At 42.2% G+C, this 21,923-nt stretch overlaps 1 protein-coding gene across 2 annotated transcripts in view; it reads left to right on the top strand.

Annotated features, from left to right (window-relative positions):
• The first annotated feature begins 248 nt into the window (after positions 1-248).
• Positions 249-21,923, top strand: part of atp2b1a (ATPase plasma membrane Ca2+ transporting 1a) — a 32,871-nt gene continuing 11,196 nt past the window's right edge. For both annotated transcript variants that reach the window (XM_079183978.1, XM_079183977.1), the window contains exons 1-9: positions 249-323; positions 8,556-9,061; positions 15,945-16,142; positions 16,513-16,770; positions 16,930-17,055; positions 18,346-18,507; positions 19,021-19,059; positions 21,046-21,201; positions 21,434-21,648. In XM_079183978.1, the coding sequence (XP_079040104.1) occupies positions 8,869-9,061; positions 15,945-16,142; positions 16,513-16,770; positions 16,930-17,055; positions 18,346-18,507; positions 19,021-19,059; positions 21,046-21,201; positions 21,434-21,648 (1,347 nt within the window). In that variant the 5' untranslated portion in view covers positions 249-323; positions 8,556-8,868. The remainder of the gene's footprint in view (positions 324-8,555; positions 9,062-15,944; positions 16,143-16,512; positions 16,771-16,929; positions 17,056-18,345; positions 18,508-19,020; positions 19,060-21,045; positions 21,202-21,433; positions 21,649-21,923) is intronic.

Here is a 21,923-nt window from a genome sequence, read left to right as displayed (position 1 = left end):
TCTATAATGAAATATACTTTTATGAATTACTGTAATTATCAGGATCATTTAGATGAGTTTGGTTTTTAACCGTTATAAGTAAACCTTTATAACGCAGTTTTACGCACATGTCACGTGGTTTCCGGTCCAGCAGACATGGGTTTTCCATGGGCTCAAACGGGAGTGTAACTATCTTGACTGTTCTGGCTGGAGACTTCGTCTGTGGTTGTGACAGCGCAGTGGGCGGGATTTTACCTCAGATCAGGGGAGAGAGTCTAGTCTCTGGTGAGACTGAGGGGGAGTTACAGAGAGAAAGGGACCTGGGGTGCTCTTCAGAGAACGGAGTGAGTATTCTTTGGTAATTTCTGTGCTAGCGCGACAAAATGCCGCAAGACGAGGGCTGCTTCCAAGTGTTACAGATGTTGCATAGAAAACCGTGACCGGTTAAGTCTTCATTTACGTGTGCAAGCACCAACGAGGGCCAGCCACCGGTGGGTAGCTGCCCGGGTTAGTTAGCTTTAAACCAAGCTAACATCGTTAGCCAACGTTATATCTTGGAGAGATACTGACATTGGGCGTCTTATTTTTCCAACCCAGGTGCCTAATCAGCCAGGATGCTACCAGGTTTCCTTAAATTGTGCTTAGATAACATTGACTCATGCATTACCCTGGGCGAAGTTCTCCGACTTGTCAAGCTTTTAGAAGTAGCCTTCGTGCATTTCACTTATTTTCAATCAGCATAAGCTAACGCTTGGGAGCTAGTTGGCTAACGCTGTGCGCTAACCTGGAACGCTGTGGGTTTTTTTTTTTTTTTTTTTTTTTTTTTTTTTAAGCGTTGGACTCCACGTTACAAGTCTCTCGTGGACGTTTAGACATTTTCATCATTTGGAGACTGCATGTGAAATAACGACAGCAGCTTAAATTGAGGACTCGTATAACGTCACGCGAAGGTTACCTGTATTTCATTCTAACGTTCAAATCCCCGAGTTACGGCGGTGCGCGTTACGCGAGATGTCATCGAGTCTATTAAACGTTACGTGGATTCCTCTTTACTGGCAGTGAGATAACGGTAATGTGGTAAAACACAGAGTATTGGACTCTAACGCCCTGCGTTTGCTCACGCGGACAATTCGGGGAGCTCGCGGAGGGGCACCCGTGTAAGCACATTGAAGTTATTGTGTCGGCTGTCTCTAGAGAGAGGATACAGTAAATATTTAATTTAATAAATATCATGGTGTCAAAGTTACGCATCCAGTCGTTGACTATCATTCGGTGTTGGATGCATTATAACGGAATGCACCACGCATATCCCCTCAGCTTTCCACCTATTGTCAGTTGATTACTTTATATTAACGCACTCGCGACCTTTTTATTGGACAATTTAATGTGGCTCCGCACTCGCTAACATCGCCTGCACGTTTCCAGGCTGATGTGGAGTGCAGCCACTGAGCACCTTGTTGGTGTCTAGTTGAAGGGATCACTCCTTATCCAATTAAATAGCACCAGGTTTTTGCTGCAGCGCCAGCAGTTGTCTTCCTGTGTTTGTGTAAGGACTTGAGCTCCCACGGTGGTTTGCAAATAGTGTTTAAGGGAAAAGACTGATTCAACAAGACAAGGTGTCACTGTAGGATAGTATGGTTATAATAGACATATTGCATAATGAGGTCAGCTAAGCTTTTACCTGGCCAGGCATTAAAGTCAAAATACCTTGTTGCAGTGTCTAGATACAGAGATTCAGAGATTCAATGATTCAATCAAACCACTATCTGTCTGAGCCCTTTGAACTCAGACTGTTGCTGTCACTCAAGAATGCCAAAAATATCCTTTCTTATTCCTTGCTATACCATGCTTTTTCATGATGGCAGACTATCCTTCATATCCTTCAAGTACTGCTCACCCTGAAGGATATGAGTCAGTAGTTTTTAACACTTATTTTAAAAAATAAGTTGTGGCAAATGGTAGTATCTCAGAGGCAAGATCAATCGACCTCCTCGCCTGTGGGGTTCAGTTTGATTGTGTTTTCCCTTCTCGCATTTCTAGACTTACAAGAAAAACTCTGGGTTTTCATTCTCTATTAAGTGCACACAAGGTTAATTAGCCATGCTGGAGAGTGTGTAATTCCTACTAATTAACAATCATAGCTCGCTGTTAAAATAAGTGCTGTTTGCTTCTCGTGGCGAGGGAGTTTTTAGTAGTCACATAGCGAGAGTCACTGCGTAATGCAGTGCACTGAGTACACTTTCTTCCAGGCAGTTCTCGCCTGTCAAGTCGGTCCCGAACTCATCACGGATGAGTCGCCCTTACAGCAGCTTGATATGCCCATTGTCACGCTCTGCACTTCAGTCAATTACAAGCGTGGCATCCAGAAAATAAGTAATATTTAGTATAAAACATTATTTTAGAGATGAGCCACGATCTGTCAATAATCTAAGGTGACATTGAGTATGGAAAGCTAAATAAAGTGCAACATATTTATGGTACTATTTACTTAGGATGAAGTTTTTCTTATCTTGCTTTCTCTGTGTGGATTGTAAATCCAAGGTTATTCCAAACGGAGGGTTTAGGTTACATGGAGCTTTTGACTCATTCACTACTTCTTATTTATGCAAGTATGCAAAGCAGGACACATGTACTACACGTATGACTAAAAATGAATATGCTTAGCTGTAAAAAATGAAGGTAAAACTAATTAGATGAACTCTGACCCTGCACGCTAAAATAATTCATAAGGCACACGCAGCTAAATATCATCAATTAGTCATCAAGACAGCTAGAAGGTCTAACTATGCTACATGTCAGCCTTTCAGACATTTATCTTAGTTATGGCAATGAATTAGATTGAGGCTAGTATTAAACTTAATAGCATCATTAGGTATATAAAACATAACCAATACAGCTAAATAGTTTCAGTGTAATCTTCTCCACACATCCAAACTGTCATTGTAGCAGTTTTGTGACACCCTGCCTCTGGTCCAGTGGAGAGAGGCCAATGGCTGCCATGTCATACTGGTCGAGTCAATGAGTGAACAATCAAGTCTCTTAAAATGTCTTCCATGTTACGAGTTATTTAGTAATAATCAACATGCTGTCAAGATCTTGGTGACGTTACTTCAGTGTCACTAAATTGAAACAAAAAAAACATTTCTATCTGACCTTTTTTACGATTTTGCAGATTGTCTTATCTTAAGAGCACATCTCTCGCCATCTATAGACGAGTCCACCCACACAATTGTTTGGCTTAGTCGCACTGAATGCAGTTTCTGTGTCAGTGACGGCACGGATGGGTGGATTGAACCCCCTCCTGAGGGACAACGGTAGCCTGTGTTATTCAGTCTTCAAACACGAGTATGAAAGGAGTAAATAATACATTTTACAGTTTTGGCTGGCATGCACCAAAATAATTTAAAAGTGCCGTGTAGCAACCCAGCCCAAGCCAGCATTCACTTTCAGACTTAATTTACTTCCTCTTTAGTTGACGATAGTGTCGACCACATATGCTTGGCCGTTACAAATTGCATTCGCTGCCACGGGTCTCGGTAAAAAGTGACTTTTGTGCTCAACTCTAGTGCATCCTGAAATTGTAATGGTAAGGACAGCAAGGTCACACAGTGTGGCAGCAAATGGCAGAGCGGCATGACCTCAGGCCACTGAGCTGCTATGTAGAATAACACACAACAAAGAACACACAGAGCCTCTCATCTTCAGAGTGCCTCGATGAAAGATGCTTCATTTTGAAATATTTTCCATCCTTTGGACATGATGGTCTCTGTAACGTCTAAATAAAACCATCCCGCCTGCCTTTCTTTCCTCGAAAGGAAAAATGAAATATTACTATCACAGTCACGGTTTATGTTGAAAGGCTGGGACAAATCTAATTAATTAATTAATGATACTTAAAAAATTGTTTGTAAATTGTTTGCGCCATATGACCTCTCACCAATTACGCAGACATTGTCCCAATAATTACAAGTTGTTGTGAAGAAACACTGGCATACTATAAGCTTGTGACAGTTTAGTGCTGAAATGATGAGTAAGAGGTTTACATAAAACACCCGGCTATATATTTTTTTTGCTTATATTGTGTGCATGTTTAACAAGAACACACTTAATGGGAACAACTCAGTGACCTCACTAGAGCATGCAGGGATTGAATGAGATCTTGAGTTTATCTTTGCATGGATTTGTTTTGCCAATGTAACTATTTGCACTCTGCAGCAACCTGCCGGTCATTCTCCATGTGTCCAAATGTCCAAATGAAAACTTTAGGGCATTTTTGGGGACCAAAACGCTAGAATGTACGTGTTATGATGGAAGGAGAGAAAATCCCGCACCAGTTTCAGGCTAGCATTTGCTTCACTTGCATAGATTTTGTGATGCAACTTTCATTTTTTGTATTGTCCCATGTGAGAAAAACTGGGACAAGATATCACCGGTATTCACTTTATATTCCTGTTCAGCATTTGTTGGGGAAAAAGACATTTTTCTTTGCAAAAAGGTTAAACAGCAAAAGTAAAATGATTTATTCGGTAGCATAAAACCACTTCAGTGTTGCATGTAGGAAATATTAATCTGGATGTACAATATAACTTATTTATAAACAAATTACTTTAAAAAAATTTATATTCTTAGCTAAATCAGATAAAGCTATTGTTTCAAAAGTATAAATAATTATATACAGGGACTACACGTTTGTCCATCCCCGAAATAATTGCTGCACCTTTTAGATTTGAGTCAGAAGATTATGGTTTAAGATCACGTGTCCCTCCATACGTGAAGTAAGAAGAGCGGAAGAGGAAAAGTATGTTGACGGTGACACCTCTGGCTGTGTGTTCGTATGAATTGGCAGCCTGACAGCGTTTGAGAGCCGCGTAGAGGTTCCAGTCTGTGGGGTGAAGCAGCGCTCTCAGCTGCGAGCCATGCAGCACAAGGAGGACTGGGTGTCTCTGCTTTGTACCCTCCACATTTACATGGCCTGACCCAGTTCAGCAACGGCTAGCAGTGGGGGGAGGGGGTAGTCTCGGGGAAGCTAAAAATACCACCCCTCGCATTAGGCGGCTCCGTTGCAGAGGGATCCCTAGAATTGCTATCCTTGACTTGCATCGAGTTGTTGGCACGTAGAGGTGCACAAACTGCCAGAGGGTTTCCTTAGCGTGGAAACAAAGATATGAGAATATTTTTTGAGATGCCCACCACTGTTGTCCGATCCGCTTGTTCCCATTTGCCACGACCTTCTTGCTGGGGGGGGGGGGGGGGTTCAGTGTGCGTGTGTGCGATAGCAGCCGTAAATAGCTTTGGTAGAGAGGAAGACTTGTGACTTGCAAGACGCCGGTCCTTTGGTGAAACCACCTTGTATGCACGCTGAGCTCTGGTTTAGCTGCTGTGGTGTGGAAAGGTGGGGTTATCCTTAGCCTCTGTCATTCAACCATATCATGCCAGCTGTTGGCTTGGAGATCCAATCACAATGATTTTCCACTGTTGTGACATCTGACCTGCTCCGCAACCCGAAACTGTCGCAGCGCAGCAAATGTTGGCACTTCCTTCATCTTGGCGTTGTTGCTGCTCGTGGGGTTAGTGGGTGTGAATGTGGGAGAGGGGCTCATCGAGTAAGACACGAGGACAGGGAAGCGCATTCATTACAATAGGCTGCACACATGCTCTGCCCATGTGGAACCAAAGACAAGGGAACTAGTCCCACTATTTGAAGATAAGTCCTTCTTAGAGACAAATGAAACATCTGCAAGGCAACATGTCATTGCCAAGGTGCAAGATGACAAAAAGAACACAAGAACAAACTCTTGTTCTTAGACGTGAAAGGTTTGGATGCATTCACTGTGAATTGGCGAGAGGCTGCTAAATCCCTTACAAATAGACAAGTCGTTCTTTTCTACGTTTCTATTTAGTTTTCTGCTCTGTATAGTATTTTCTTTTGGTCTTTAATTTAATTTGAAGGAGCCAGGCGTATGGGAAATGATTAACCGCACAAGCCATTGGAAATAATGGGTTTCAGAGCGCAGTAGTGCCATTGTAGTGTTGTGTGAACGGCCCTTTAGAATTACTTTAAATGTGATATTAGAAAAAACTCAATAGCATGTTGGTATTCAGTTTCTATGGAATTTTATGTCGGACAGAAACGTACAGGATAAAGCACATGCTGTACAAGATGTAGTCAATATTTAATGCAAGATGTCGACATGCATTGAAGACCTCCCCCTAAACCTGTGGTCAGTACGAGAGGTAAAGAAGTATGTTCCTCTTCAAAATAGGGATTTCTGTGATCTCTCCCACCTCAGTAATACACCCGGCCCTGCAATTATGCCGCGTAATAAATAATAAATTCTGTCCTGTTTTCCATGGCAGATGGCTCCAAATAGAATCTCAACATGTGACAGAATAGTTTCCAAGAAAGTCAATGGAATAAGCTGCGAGCATTCATTCGTGCAGTGAGCGATAATAACGGCTACATTTTCTCTCTCCTTCTGCATCTGCGTCCCAGTTTAAAGTTCTGACGTATTCTGGAGTTTTTGGATGTTAGTTTGGAGTCGCGCGTTTGAAGTCCTGTTTGGTGTGAAGACGGATGAAAGGCCGTTCTCTCAAACATCTTTTGGTATTTGTTATAGCGGCAAATGCAGAAAGTGATTCAAACCTCCCCAGTGGAGATAAACGCAGCAGAAAAAACATGCCCGTCTGCTTGCACTGGTGCCTCATGAATCACATGCTTGAGTCCAGGTTACCTGTGCACTGCCAATTATAGTTTTCTTCCCGAAAGTACAATAACAATCTAGTCCTTTAAAACGTATTGCCGCGTGTCCTCCTTCATCCTTTTGTGATTGTGTTGCTCTCGTAGATCTGTGTCTCTGTTTGCGTCGGAGCTGCACCACGACAAATTCCTCTCAAGTTGGTCGTCATGAATGATTCAGCCTCATTGTGTTGGCTGATTACAGCTGAATGGACATCAGCCTCTCATTACAATGGACTCTCCCATGTAGAGGACCATGGAGCTCCCTCACACCACAGATAGTCTTAATTAGATTAAACACGAGGCTTTTCCTGAGGTAATCGGTCACTTGGTCCCTGCTCAACGTTACCCCACACTGCAGGGAAAGTGGCTGGGGGATTCCGATATATGTGTTTATATTTGTATATATATATATATATATATATATATATATATATATATATATATATATATATATATATTTTTTTTTTAAATCTCACAGGAGGAAGAGTCCTCTGTGGGGGTGGAGTCCTCTCACCGTGCACGGAGATCAGAACTGCGTTCATAGCAATGCATAGCAGCGCTCTGTCATGCAGAAATAACATACGCCTTAATTGACCAATCAGAATGCAGTATTCAACAAAGCCTATGTGGCCGCCTAAAGAAAAAGTGCAGCACCCAGCACTCTGCCTTTTTTTGTGCGGCCACTCCGAGCGCTTCTAGTTGAAAATCTCTCCGCTTTTCAGAAAGGCGCCGGTGACGTCACTGTAGAAAATGGAGGAGACGCTTGTTGCTACTATCGTAACAAAGCCCATCATAAAAAAAAAAAAAAGCCCTTTTGTCTCAGCAGATCGGCCGGGTTGACGCAGAATGTTGCTGATGAGTGTTGTGCTTTTATAATCGTTGGTTGCATCTCCAACGGGTAGTCCTCGTTGCTCTAACGGTTGTCAGATTGAGTGGTGAACAGCTCATCCATACTAAGTATGACGGCAAGCAACGTCAGACAAATAGATAGTAGCCCAAATATAGAAGAAGAAGAAAATGGGCTATGCTAGTCTATCACACAACGGTGTTTGAGTGATAATATGTTAAGATATTGAGAAGTACTTTGAGCGCTATTTCAATAAATCGCTGGGATAAAGCCCTCCAGCCAGAAAGAGGCGCTATATGGACTCAGGCCCTAATCATTACATTTAGAGCCCGTCTTTAGTTTCCCCTACTTACCTGAGCAATAATTACAGCCCTGTTGTCAGTCTACAAATAGGTATGTGCCCTTACAGACGCAGTGCATTTTAAACTGAATCATAGAGTAGTTGCAATCACGTACCGAGAGCAGAGTGCACATTACCTGATGGGGGTTTTGTCCAGATGACTGAATTATTATTATTTTATTACAACTCAAGTACAGCTCATCAAAATGTCTTGGCAATGGCTGTAGGCAGTTTTTTGCAAATGACTTTGCTAATTGTCTCAGCAGCGAAGTGGTTTTTGTCTAAAAGGTATCCGTGTTTGCTCTTATGTAGGAGTAAAAACAAAAGTGTCTGTGCTTGTTGTACTGTAGCTGTATGGTAATATGCATTTAATGTAAAAGGAATGTCAGAAAAGTCCACACAAGAATATGCTCAGGCGTGCTTGCTTGCTTGTGAGGACACGGCTGTCATGAAAGTAAAGATATGTTGCATAATCCAGCCCGAGTGTGTCATAAAACATGAAATGAAGTTTGTCTTGACGGTTTGTGCAAATAGCAGTCATGAGTTGTCAGTGTGATATTAGTGAATGCATGGGGAACCCTGCTGTACACGAAATAACACTTGCTAATGATGCTTTTTTTTTTTTTTGTATGTTTGCTCCTCTCTTTCAGATCTGCGTTCATGGTGATCTCCGCCTCTGTGGGTGATCCTCAGTCACCATGAAAGACTAGGAACTCAGCTCTCCAAGGGAAATGGCTTGTTTTGTAATATCCCTGCCCTGCTACCTGCCGTATGACTCCAGCCGCCTCTGAAGGGCCTGTCAGCTGTGTATGGGAACTACCACTGCGTTCGCTCTCTTGAGGATTTAAGCTTTTCCAGGACGACAACGCTTTTATTTTTAAATTCCTCTTTTTTTTTTTTTTCTTCACCCCCCACTGTTGAGCCAAAGCAGCGACGCTTTTAGAGAGGGGAAACGGCGAGACAATGGCGAACAACTCGTACAGCGGGGTGAAGAACTCCGTGGCGGAGGCCAACCATGACGGAGAGTTTGGCTGCACGCTCACAGAACTGCGCTCCCTTATGGAACTGAGAGGAGCGGAGGCGATAGGCAAAATTGGGGATTCTTATGAGGATGTTCACGGACTCTGCAACCGGTTGAAAACATCACCTATAGATGGTAGAGTATTGTTTCCCTTATACTCAATGTAACGTCTGTTGTTTTAATTGGATGAAACACAGGATGTTTTCACAACGAGTGCTGTCGGAATGCTAATGCGGCGCACGCGTAGTTTCGGAGGCGTGTCTTTGGCCATGTCCTCCACATTGTGGATACCTTGACATCACTTCCTTAGAAAACTCATATGTCAGACAGGTGGCTGGCTCTGACCTGGCCCAGTCCTGCTCTATTTCAAGGCCTGTGGATATGTCCCTCCCTCTTCACCTCTGTGTGTGCGTGTCTGTGCGTCTCTGTGCTTCAGACAGACCAGCTGTCTGCCTGGGCACAGCACCAGGCTGCAGGCAGGTCAATGTCCCACATGTGGCGGACAAAACGGGAGGCTGTAAGGCTGGTTAGTAATGACTTGAGCATGTCAGGGAAGGAGTGAGTTCATCTTTTGAATGTCCCCTCTGCGTGACTCTCACGCCACCAAACTCTTCACCATGAAGATAGGAGGGAGTTTTGGGGAAATGTACTAGTTAAGCTGCAGAAGAACCCAGTGGTGGTTGACAGCACCTTTCTCTATTTTCCCCCCTTTTTAGACCAGTCTTTATTCCTCAGTCTTTATTCCTCTGTCTCAGTTGTTCCTCTATCGACAGTCCGCCTAATCGCCAGAATGACCTTGACTGAACTCGTATGGGTGGGGATTTTCAGTTTGATCCCAGATTAAAACGGCACCGCGTACTCACTGTAGCAGCAGCAGCAGTCCTCTGTATGCAGTGTCTCAAAGCAAGCACAAAAAAAATGTCCTGTGCTGCATCATATCAAAAGGAAAGCATTAAATGCCATACTATATGAGTGCTCAAAGAAGCTACCTCGCTGTTTAATTCTTTGACGATATGGTGTACAAGGCACACCACGCGGTCTCTTTTGCTGCTCTCGTCGTCCGTTATAAAGGCCAGTAAACCAATGTCTGAACCGAAGAGACATTTCCAAATAGAAATTTGGCAGTTGAGAGGTAGAGTGTGAGCTGTTCCGAAAAGGCGTGTAGAGATGTGTCAAGTTGTTGAACACAGAGTCCTGTCATATTTGTGGCACGAGTGACATTGTTTCATTTCATTGTGCGTGTCCTTCCTCGCCCATTCAACCTAGCCTGTGCTACAACAAGAAGAATGTGGATTGTTGAGGCTCATCAGCTTTTTGATTGATAGCACAAAGCAGTCTTAGATAATAAGATAATACTGCAAACATGTTTGGAATATCAAATCAACCTCTGCTGTAGCTGCTCACTCTTTATCTGCATATCCACAGTCTATTTACCATCAACCGTGTTTTAAGTCTGAGAGAATATCAGATTCCTAATGCAAACAAATGTTTTTCGATAAAATGGCCTGTCGCTTTACAACTGCGCTGTACCGATAAGCTTTATTAGCACGACGTTTAGCTTCCGCTCACGGAAGGTGCTGTTCCACTTGGTACACAGCCGCTGAGTTTTGACACTTCCACTCTCAATCGGATCATTCCTCATTAGCTCGGGACATTAAGCCATCATTTAAGATTACAGAAGCTTGACAATTGAAAAGGGATTTCTAATTAGTTGGTTGGTCATTTCGCGAACATCTTAAACCAATCCGTTGCTAATCCTGCACATTTCCAAGCTCATTTTTTTTTTTTCATCCAAAGAAGTTTGACTGAACTTCTCTGTTGCTGCTGTGCGTGGCTGTACCGCTCTACTTTGAGTTTTCAACACGGCCTTTTTGGATTAGGCTTAATGTAATTTATGCAATTCTACCATATAAGGCTGGGTATCTAAAGATCTAACATCTCCCAGTTCACTTAGATTTCAGTTCACTGGGCTGTGATTCACATTGATTTAAAACAATTAACATACCAGTGCTCTGAGTTTTACAATAGTTAATTATGCGCACTGTGCTTTCTAAATTATGGTAATGAACATTGGCAAAATCTTATTTGTTTATCTGGGTTTTATTTCTCGTTCTGTCGTCGGTTATACAAATCTTAGAATCATTTAAAGGGGAACCCCGCCATGTTTTGACACATAAAAATCAGTTAACTCGTCATGGGGAGTACTACTCATTTAGTTAAAAAACGATTGTAAAACGCTCTCTGCGGCTTTTGAACGAGCTTCGTCAAACATGCATGCAAAAATAACACCAGGGATTTGTCACCAGGGTTAGTTTGGAGACACATTTGAACTGGATGCCTGCATTAGGTACTTGGGGTATGGAGATGAAAGACATGGGTGATTATTGAGTGTAGGGAGAAAATGTACTCTATCTGCTCTATGGCTTCTACTTATTGTTCTTGCTTGATGAGTCAGGACATCTGAGCCTCTGCTGAATCAGTCGCTATTCTTGTTTTAGTTTTTTTATTTGTCTCTCGTGAGTCCCCCAGTAAGAGCACTACTAAATCACTGGAGTATTGTAACACAGTTCCCATCCTTTTTTATCACATGTTCTCAGCATTTAATGTCACAGCTCAGGGTCATAGTATTGTACCGAGATGTCTGTATTTAGGCTTGGGGATGATTTATTTTGGGCACCCAAACTAGTTGATGTTTAAAAGCTAAAAGGAAAGTAGATGCCCAGAAATAACGAAGAAAGACACCCGCAGAGTCATTACAGAGGTGCAAAGTGTTTATCTGTAATATTGGAAAATGAATGAATGAAAAATCGCACCGTAGTATCAATATTTTCAGCAAGCTCTACTGACACAACAGCATTTCTGTTTCCTATGCATAATGAGACTTGGGCAAGGCCACTTCCCATCAATATTATTGACAATGTTCCCCTTTCATAGTTATTCCCTATTGATTGCTATTTCAGTGGGTTTAAATATTTGGGTTCCAGCCTATTGATCCAATGGACTGTGGGCGGAGAGGCTCGTACAACTGGACTGCAATTCTTCAAAGCAGACGGGCTCTCCATCATTCCAGACGCAACACCCCTCATTCAATGGGAAGCTTCAGACCGTTAAATGACAGTTCACACTTAGTGATTCAGGGGATCGGAGGAGCTCGTCTTCATGTCTGAATTCAAAATAATGGGCTTTAGCCGGTAGCATAGGGCCCGTAGTGGAGCTGGGGTGCTACACTGATCAACTTATTCTTGTTTCTTTTAGTTTTTCCTTGTATTTAGTTATTAACAGTGATTGTTTTGGTGATTTTAGAACCTTCAGCTGCGAAGTAGAAAACAACTAAACCATGATTTATGTTAGGTATGTCACTTTGAGTAGTTGTTCAGATATTTAGTGTTTTTGTAGATACGTAGTCGAGGCGGAGCTTTATCTCATTCAGTGGTCTTATCCAGAATACTAGAGTAGGGTGTATTACCCCAAAAAATATGATTGGTTAAATTGCGCCGTAATACCCATTTAACACTATTTTTGGAGGTAAAATGATCATGAGGGTGTCAATGTGAAGTAAAGACGGTACAAGGAAGAGAGCTAATGTAAGTTTAATTAAAAAAAAGAACCTCAAAGATCATTTTAGTATTTATTAAAAAAAAACAAGTAATTTTCTATAATAGCAGGGAAAGTGAAAGATGTTGAATCAGTTGCTACCCAGAAGCACCTTTGTGCAAAACCTAATAATCTCTTTATATGATAAAAGTAATACTATAACTAGAGCAGCTATTATGGGAATCCCATAATCCAATTATCCATGTTAGACTTTGATAAGCATAATATCATATTAACATACCCAGATTTGGGTTAACATTCAAGCAATGTGAACATCTTTGTCTCGTTTTATAATACTGACAAAGCACACGTGAAAACATTCTTAAGTAATCTAACAATTTCTTTGATTTACCTGTTTTATAAAACGACATAATGAAAGCTCTTGGGAATCAAAAGTGCTCCGTCTGTATACACTTTACATGAGTGTCATGACTCACTTTGGTCATTCAGACGGGGACTGTATGTAGGAGAAAGGAAAGTAGAGCGCACTTCACTTTTTCAATCATTCTTGTCATACTTGTAGTTCTTATTAAGAGTTCCCATTGCGGGCCCGGTTAAGTTCAGATGTTCTGTCGAAGTCTACCACAAGTAAGAAGACCGAGTGCAGGATTCCCCTCTTCGCTACATTCTGTTTACACAAAGCAGGGTATTATGTGCATGAAACGTATTCTCTTGGAAGTGAGATTGCTTTGAAATAGTTTGTCCAGTGAGGAGTGACGGTGTGTCGGCACATCTCCGCCTGCACACAGTTATGTAAAAGCGGTAAAAGAGAAATTGTGACCCCGTTTCCTTCACTTGTGACGGGCCCAGAGTGAAGGCTCACCTCCTCGACCCCTCGCTGAAGTCTGAAGTGACAGTACTTGGAGCGGTCGGCCGGGGACAAGCATCCAAATTAAATGGTTAATGATTAGCTGCTTGACTTGAGACACACTCTGGGTGCTAAAATGATGTGAGGGGGGGCCAAGGCCAACCTATTTTCTGTTAGTGTGTCCGATGGAGGGACGACATGTTGATCGTCCTCTGTCACTTGTATTTATTGCGCCAATGCAAAGGGGAAAAGGTGGTGTATGCTTGAATGGGGTATTAGCTGTCAGCATGTTTTCATTAGAGGCGTAGAGAATCAAAGCAGACGGTGAGAGACGGCCAGGGAGCGATGCAGGATAAACCCCATAGTCGTCATCGTCATTCTTCTCACACACCCCCCCCCTTTTAGAAAAGTATGATAGTGTCCGGTTGTAATGTCAGTTCATTATTATTTTATTCTTTAATGCAGTAGACCAAAACCTGTTTAAAGTGAGCAATAGGTAAAGCAAGATGAACCGGAGAGACCGTTGGTTTGATTAAATTAGGTCTAAATGCATGATGGGACAAATTAATTAACAACTTTGATAACATTTGAGCTGTAGGTTAGACAAATCAAGCACTCATTTGGGGACATTTTTGCTTTTATTTCTCACAATTTACATGATTGATTAATACAGAACTGTTGAAGTGAATAATTGGTAATGAAAATAATCTGTTTGTTGCGTCCTCATTATTACTGTACTGGTATCATATTATCTTGCTCATGACATGATGATGGATGATGTATTGATTCTTTTGGAATTGGAAACCAGCAAAAGCATCTTCAATGACGGGATTGGTCGAGAGTTATTTTCAATACTGACTCATAAAATGGATTTAAGCATCAGTGTTAGATTTGGTATGTAACTGTCACTTTAACAGGGATTTATCAATCCACCAGACAATACTCAAATACACCTTTACTGCAGTTTAACAGCTGATGGGGGCTGCAAATCACAATGTTCACATGACAAGAAGAGGGAATTGATAGTTGCTTGCATTGGATATCAGAAAATACCAATAGATTATAGTCGAGAAGAAAAATCAGTGTGTAAATATTTAATTAGACAGCAGGAATGCTAAAAGTAATTCTTTTTTGGATAAATGTACAAAGTCTAATTATGATTTCATTATCAACAAGCAGTTCTTCACAAAAACAGTTGCAGACCGTTTCTTTCTCACTTTGCCGTGACGGTAAAATCATTTAATTCGCCTCAAATAACCAAAATCTAACTGCGGTCTCGGGCGGCAACTCTCAATTATTTTCATTTTCAATTAATCTACAGGTAATGTTCTTGTTTAGCGGCCCAAGGAAATGTATTCATGTTAAAAAATATATATATATTTTTGTCTCTATATTATTTATTTATATTATTTATTTATATATATATATATATATATATATATATATATATATATATATATATATATATATATATATATATATATATATATATATATATATATATATATATATAAATATAAAAATGAATGAATGACAAGCAGCCAGCCTTTCCTCTTGGAGAGTGAGATTCTGTTGATGGCCTCTCTACTTCAGTGTCCTCCATCACGGGTCTAGTTTGACAGCTATTCTGATAGAGAATTGTCTCATTTGCAGACAAACAACGCACCTCACACTCCCTGAGCTGTTTTTCGCTGCATGGACTCATTATCCAAATGTGGTGTCATGATTTGCATTGTGCTTCTAGTCTGTGTGTATGCGTGTCCGTCTGTCCATACGTCGCCACCTACTGACCCTCTTCCCTATTAAGACGCTGCTATTCCGAGTGCCTTGCACCCTCCCCCCCCTCCCCAGCCCCCCATTTGCCTGTCCGTAGCGGTTTCACACAGTCACTCTTCCCTTCCCTTCCACAGCTCCATCCAGTCTACACAGCCACCCACACACACACACACACACACAGTCAGTCGGCGTGAATAGAACTGAAAAAAACTGTCATGCATCATCAAATGTGCGAAGGCTCTTATGAGTGTATGACTGTGCCTCCGATGTGGAGGCATTTGAATGGTTGGCTGCAGAATGCTCTCTGTGCACATGGATGATTGGGTCTCGGGCCGGCCACACGTGTGATGTGTCAGAGAGATGACTATAACAGGACAGGACAGTAGTATACATAAGCACCTGTGAGTCTAAAGCAGAATTCGACCTCCCGAGTCAGTTGGTCATTGTATTTGTAAAAAAAAAAAAAAAAAAAAAGGGCAGTTCACGGGATTAGATGTGACCTCTGCTCTCACATTTCTTTGCAAACCTGAAAGAGGTGAACATGTTTGACATGCCCACAGAATGTGTGTCATTGTTGTCCAGCATTGTCGCCTCCATAGTGTCCTGTCAGAAATTCTTTTCGGGGATTTTTGTTTTTGAGGCCCAGTGACGAGAGTACAGCTCACTGACTTTTACTTTTTTTGAGACGCGCTCTCCTCCTGTGAACCAGGATGTGAGTTTTGGAAGTGAATATTTTAAGCTTTGTGTTTTTCTATCCAACATTAAAATCCAAGATAGATTTAAAGAAATGAAAATCTTACCAATGAAATGCTTTTGTCCTCTGTTTGTGTCCCTCCCTAGGTCTAAGTGGACAGCCTGGAGACATTGAGAAGCGGAAAACAGAGTTTGGGGAAAATGTAATACCGCCCAAAAAGCCCAAAACTTTCTTACAGTTAGTGTGGGAGGCGCTACAGGATGTCACACTGATTATCCTAGAAGTGGCAGCCATAGTTTCACTAGGCCTTTCTTTTTATAGACCTCCAGATGCCGAAAGAGAACGTAAGCAACACTTCATTACAATCCTATTTCCTATTATCTTTGTTGATCCGTGTTACTGTTTGTTGGTATTAACCCATTTGTGTTTGGAATCTATTTTGAATGTTTTATGTTAAACCAATGTTTGACAGTTGCTTGTCCCCTGACTCATTCCTCTCGCTAATTTATTTCATGGTAAAATCTTATGAAACGTCCTCTTTTATTAATGTTTTACACTGCATTTATTCTTCTCAATGTGTGCATGTAATTGTGTCTTGAGTGATGGGATGATGTGATAAGAGGGGGGTGATTTATGTGAGAGTTGTTAGTGAACTTGTATTAAGATTGGCGCGCCGTCCCCCCCCCCCCCGTCCCCGTCCCCGTCCCTCTGCAGACTGTGGAAGGGCAGCTGGCGGTGTGGAGGATGAAACTGAGTCAGAAGCAGGCTGGATCGAGGGCGCCGCCATTCTTCTGTCAGTTATCTGCGTTGTGCTGGTGACGGCGTTCAACGACTGGAGCAAAGAGAAGCAGTTTAGGGGCCTACAGAGCCGCATTGAGCAGGAGCAGAAATTTACTGTCGTCCGTGGAGGACAAGTTATCCAAATTCCTGTGGCTGAGATCGTGGTCGGCGACGTTGCACAAATAAAATATGGTAAGAAGAGATAGTGATTTGTGTTATGTTTTTTTGATGGATAGAATATGAAGAATGCTTAGGATGAAAACCGTGAAATCCAAGGGTTGTTAAAAAACAACTTTTATGTCGACTATTCTTCCAAATTTAAAGATGTCTTTTTACGTGTGTGCGTTTCAGGCGACCTCTTGCCTACTGACGGAGTCCTGATCCAAGGCAACGATCTTAAGATTGATGAGAGCTCCCTCACAGGGGAGTCGGACCATGTCAAGAAAACGCAAGAAAAAGATCCAATGATGTTATCAGGTAACCTGAAGCCTCAGTTTAATTCACCGTAAATCAAATCATTTAAGTTCTCTCATGGCTTGTTGTTAACAGAAGACAATGGAGGTTGGGATTTTTTGAAACTTTGACTGGCATCTTAATGTGCTACTATCTGCAAAATTGACTGAGCTGAATTAATTTAAAGATAATTAACTACACGAAGCTCAAGAATTCATCAGTATTCAGTGTAGTACACAGCTCCTGCTCTGATGATAGTTTGCTTATTCTTTTAGAGATAAGACTCTATCTATATTCAATGGCGTGATCTAAATTTGCATGGCTTTAGTGACGAACTGGATTAGAATTGAAAGTTATATGGGGTCCCTATCCTGCTGCTCAGTGTTCAATTAGCAGCCGTACAAAACTCCCCAGATGTAACGCCGTAATAGGTTCAGCTTTGCTGTGTGGAGAGTCCACAAAGCCCCTTCAGCACTGTGTTTGTGCTGCTGCGTCGCTTTGTTTTCGCTCTACTCACAACCATAGAAGAAGTGTGTAGGAATTCTGCAGAAATACTTCTTGTTTGGTTCATCTGGCTCTCTACTGGCACGACCCCAAGAAGGTGTGTGTGTGTGTGTGTGTGTGTGTGTGTGTGTGTGTGTGTGTGTGTGTGTGTGTGTGTGTGTGTGTGTGTGTGTGTGTGTGTGTGTGTGTGTGTGTGTGTGTGTGTGTGTGTGTGTGTGTGTGTGTGTGTGTGTGCGCATTGCTCCAACACTGCTTTTTGATTTCCCTTAAGACAGGCTGTGTCCCTTCTGCACTCACTCTCACGAATGAAAAGAAGGCATCCTCTAATTAACAGAGGCATGAGAGAACTTTTAAATGTTTTGTACTTTTCACTCTCTTTTCCTCTGACTTAAGCTTGTTTTCTCTTCTGTTGTTTGCCTTTTCTGTATAAATCTGAGAGGGATGCAGACACACGAGATCTCTGGGGAAACCCTGTTGTAGCCTCTCAGATTCCCATTAATTCACCCAGACTGACAATTAGCTTTTGATTAAAGGCTGCTGATTAAATGTTTTGAGGAGATATTTGCATCTGTGACTGTTTCTTTCTCTTTTTGTATTCATTGCCTCCATTTGAAAACCTATTTTGTCCTTGTGTGTAGCTGAATAAACTCTGGCTAAGCCCCCTTCTCAGTTAGCAAGGGAATCTTTCTCAACATTTAGTCTGAACCGAAATGAAAAAGTCAAAGCAACAAATGAAGTGTCAGTCCGATACTGTACATACTCTGTCCCTCCCTCACTGACTTGCATTTTATTTTCCTCCTCTGTCCCAAGGCACCCATGTAATGGAAGGCTCAGGGAAAATGTTGGTCACTGCTGTGGGTGTCAACTCTCAAACTGGAATTATATTCACTTTACTTGGGACCGCTGAGGATGACGAAGACGACGAAGAGGAGAAGAAAAAGGAAAAGGAGGAGAAGAAAAAACAGAGAAAAAGTTAGTATCCGCGTTCTGTTGGTCACATGTTTGTGTGGAGTTTTCCATTTTCTACCACCGGTTTTGCATTTTGCACAAAGAGTCATCATGTTGCATTGAGACTTTTTGATATTGAAAGCAGAAAGGGCTGTGCAGAAAATAGTAGTAGTAGAGTTGCATGCACACTAATAATACAGGTTTGACTACTTACACAAGTTAGGAAGCAGATTCAAGGTCCAGGGGTGAGCTGAAAGAGATCCTGCAGTTACTTTTCATTCTTTTCATTGTCGATTTAATACATCAGTCAGAAAGTAGTGAAAAGGCCCTTTACAGTTTCCCACAGTCCAAGTTGATGCTGAAAAATGGTTATGATCTGTCATACAATCACAGACAAACCAAAGAGAACTGACATAGTTATCCACCTGATATACATGCATGCTATTTGAAGTCGTGGTTAATAGTACAGCTACAGTGTATTGCCCACCAATTGTTTTTTAAGTACTACAACTGACTCAACGGTGCATTTCTCCACAGACAAGAAGCAGGAGGCTTCTGTGGAAAATCGTAAGAAAGGTAAGTTGCTTGCCCATACATGCACACACCACACACACCACACACACACACTCGTATATAACTGTCTTACAGCTGATCACTTACCTTCATGTATTAGCCTTCATTTTTATCAATGGCTCCCGTTTCACAGCGCTGGATATAGGTTAAAGCCTCATTTTGTTTTTAATTGGCTGCAGTGGTTTTATGCACGTAATGAGAAGTTGCATAATTTTGTTGGTACTGGCTGTTCTTGCCTGTCCATTGTACTGTCTGGCCCTCCCTTCTGTCTCTATCTCCTCTTTTCTCGTCCTTGCCTGGCACATTGCGCTTTGAGCAGCAGGTGCTACTGAATCCAGTTATAGCGATTAGTGATGAGGAGATTAAAGCCACGCAACAATTCTGGAGCCAGAACATCTGCTTTCCCACCCATCTCTCTCCCTCAGGCCCCCACAATTTGATTTCTATTGATGCCCCAATCTGAGCTATTCACAGTCAAACTGTAAGACTTGCACAATTTCAGACTGACAACAATGATAATGAGGCTGTTTAGTGGTAACTCGGCCAGCTAGCCAGGCTTGTAGTCCTGCCGGGACTCTATGATCAGTTGCGCTTGGGTCTGTGACCACAACCCTGGCGTGAGTCCCTGGTGCACAGATTCCCTCTGCCTGCCAGGAATCAACAGTAATCCTTTAGACTGAGATTACACAGGCCATGTAAGAGCAGAACAAGCCGCAGTCCACAGCAGCTGCAGTAGCCCAGTGTTCATGCCCTACCTCTTCCTGCTACATACATTCGCACACAATACCGTGCATCTGTCCACAACATAGTAAATACGGCTTTCCGCATTGGACACGTGCTGCCTACGCTCATAAAAAAAACTAAAGTCCAGGAATGACACCCAAACAGTAATAATTTCAGCAAAAATGAGAGAAAGATGGAAAAGTGGCAGTTGTCCTGCAGCGCTAGTGCTCGACAGAGCTAATGATTTTATCGTGGTGAGTGACACGACAGAGGCCCGCCCCTGCTGGCTTTGTCGAATGCCTCGCCTCCATCCTTTGCCATTAGGATTTGTGTTTCCAAGGTTACCTGGTTAGATATGGGTTTGGGATTCCTGACAGCTCTGCACGCGAGGGATGGGGGGGTCCTGGGGGATGTTGAGGAAGAGATGAACGGGATTTATGGGGATTTAACTGGCAATAACTGCTGTGGTTGCCGTCGAAGGCGGCGATTCCGCAGACAGATCCCAATGCTACCAGCTAGTCAACCTGTTCTTACTTAAATCTCAAGGTGGGAGTATGGTAATTACACTTCCTTGTCTTCCAGCTAATTATTGTACAGTCAGATCACTGCAAACATAATTGCAGTGACATTTCCCAAGTGCCATGGATAAAAGGGAGGCAAAAACAAGAGCATACTAACATTTTGAGTGCTGTGACATCTCTTTTACGCTTCTAAGTCTTTCCTTGAAATATAGTGCTTTATTTTAAACAGTACATGCTGATCTGAAGCATCTTGCTGTGACTCTGCTAAATCAGATAATCAAATAACTTTGGGATCAAATCTAGTCCCAACCTGTTGTTGATAAACGTGTTCTTCTTCACACAACCATAACAGAAAGTATAGACGGTTAGAATGTGAATAGTTTTTTACTTTATTTGTTTGTTATTTGACCACATACAGTTCATTCATTCCCTTGGTGTAACAGTGACGTTTCTATTTCAGGTCTTGCAAATGTAGGCAAATAGGCAAATCTAAATAGGCTTCCTGCTGCGACTGATTGAAGGCTGCAGCTCTTGTGTGTTCTTTGGGTTATGCTGATTTGTTAAAACTACTAGACTGGTTTACTGTTTTTTCTAAATCCTGGAATCTGTTTGAATATGAAAATAAAAATTAAATTTTATACATTCAAATGACGCGCATCACTTGATACCGCTAAAATGTCATCGCATAATGGTGCGACTGCCTGGTCTCTTCATTTAACAACTTCAATCTTGTTCCTTGCTGCAGCTAAAGCACAGGACGGGGCCGCGATGGAAATGCAGCCACTGAACAGCGATGAGGGAGGCGACGCAGAGGAGAAGAAGAAAGTCGGCCCTCCCAAGAAAGAGAAGTCTGTTCTCCAGGGCAAACTGACCAAACTAGCCGTACAGATTGGCAAAGCGGGTGAGTTGGACAAAAACATGTGATTGTGGCACAGCTGAATGCTACGTGCTGGTACGCTAGGATCCCCTCGTTTTGTTGTCTACATCTCCAACGCTCTATAATGTTTGATATATCAGCCGATAGCCGATACAGTTTTCCGATTGCCCAACCCTAGTAAATGAGGTTAAAATGATTGATTGATCCGCTTCTCTTTTTTTTTTTTTTTCCTCTCTCGTTCTCTCATTCCCCTCAGGACTGGTTATGTCGGCCATCACTGTCGTTATCCTGGTGGTGCTGTTTGTAGTCGACACCTTCTGGATCCAGAACCTGCCCTGGGTCAAGGACTGCACACCCATTTACATTCAGTTCTTCGTGAAATTCTTCATCATTGGCGTCACTGTTCTGGTGGTGGCTGTTCCCGAAGGCCTACCACTCGCTGTAACAATCTCCCTGGCATACTCTGTTAAGGTAAAGTCTTCTAGCCAAGTGACTTGTGGCCAATGCTGACCAGCTTACACTTCAGCCTATTACAACTAGCCGGCCAGGCTGTTAAGACAAGGAGACTTGGCTAACTGATACCCTAAAGCCAAGCTATGATCCCTTGTGCTGAAGTTGTTAGCCAACAGAGGGCTTCATCTACTCATTTCAATCTTGTAGCCTTTACACACAAAATGTATTTTTGCCCCAAATGTTAATATTGTGTCCAGCAGAGAAAATATACTGTTCAATTTCTGCATTTAGGT

Source organism: Pholis gunnellus (genome assembly GCF_910591455.1).
Source record: "Pholis gunnellus genome assembly, chromosome: 22".
NCBI classification, from domain to species: domain Eukaryota; kingdom Metazoa; phylum Chordata; class Actinopteri; order Perciformes; family Pholidae; genus Pholis; species Pholis gunnellus.
This window is presented reverse-complemented; position numbering and strand designations above follow the sequence as displayed.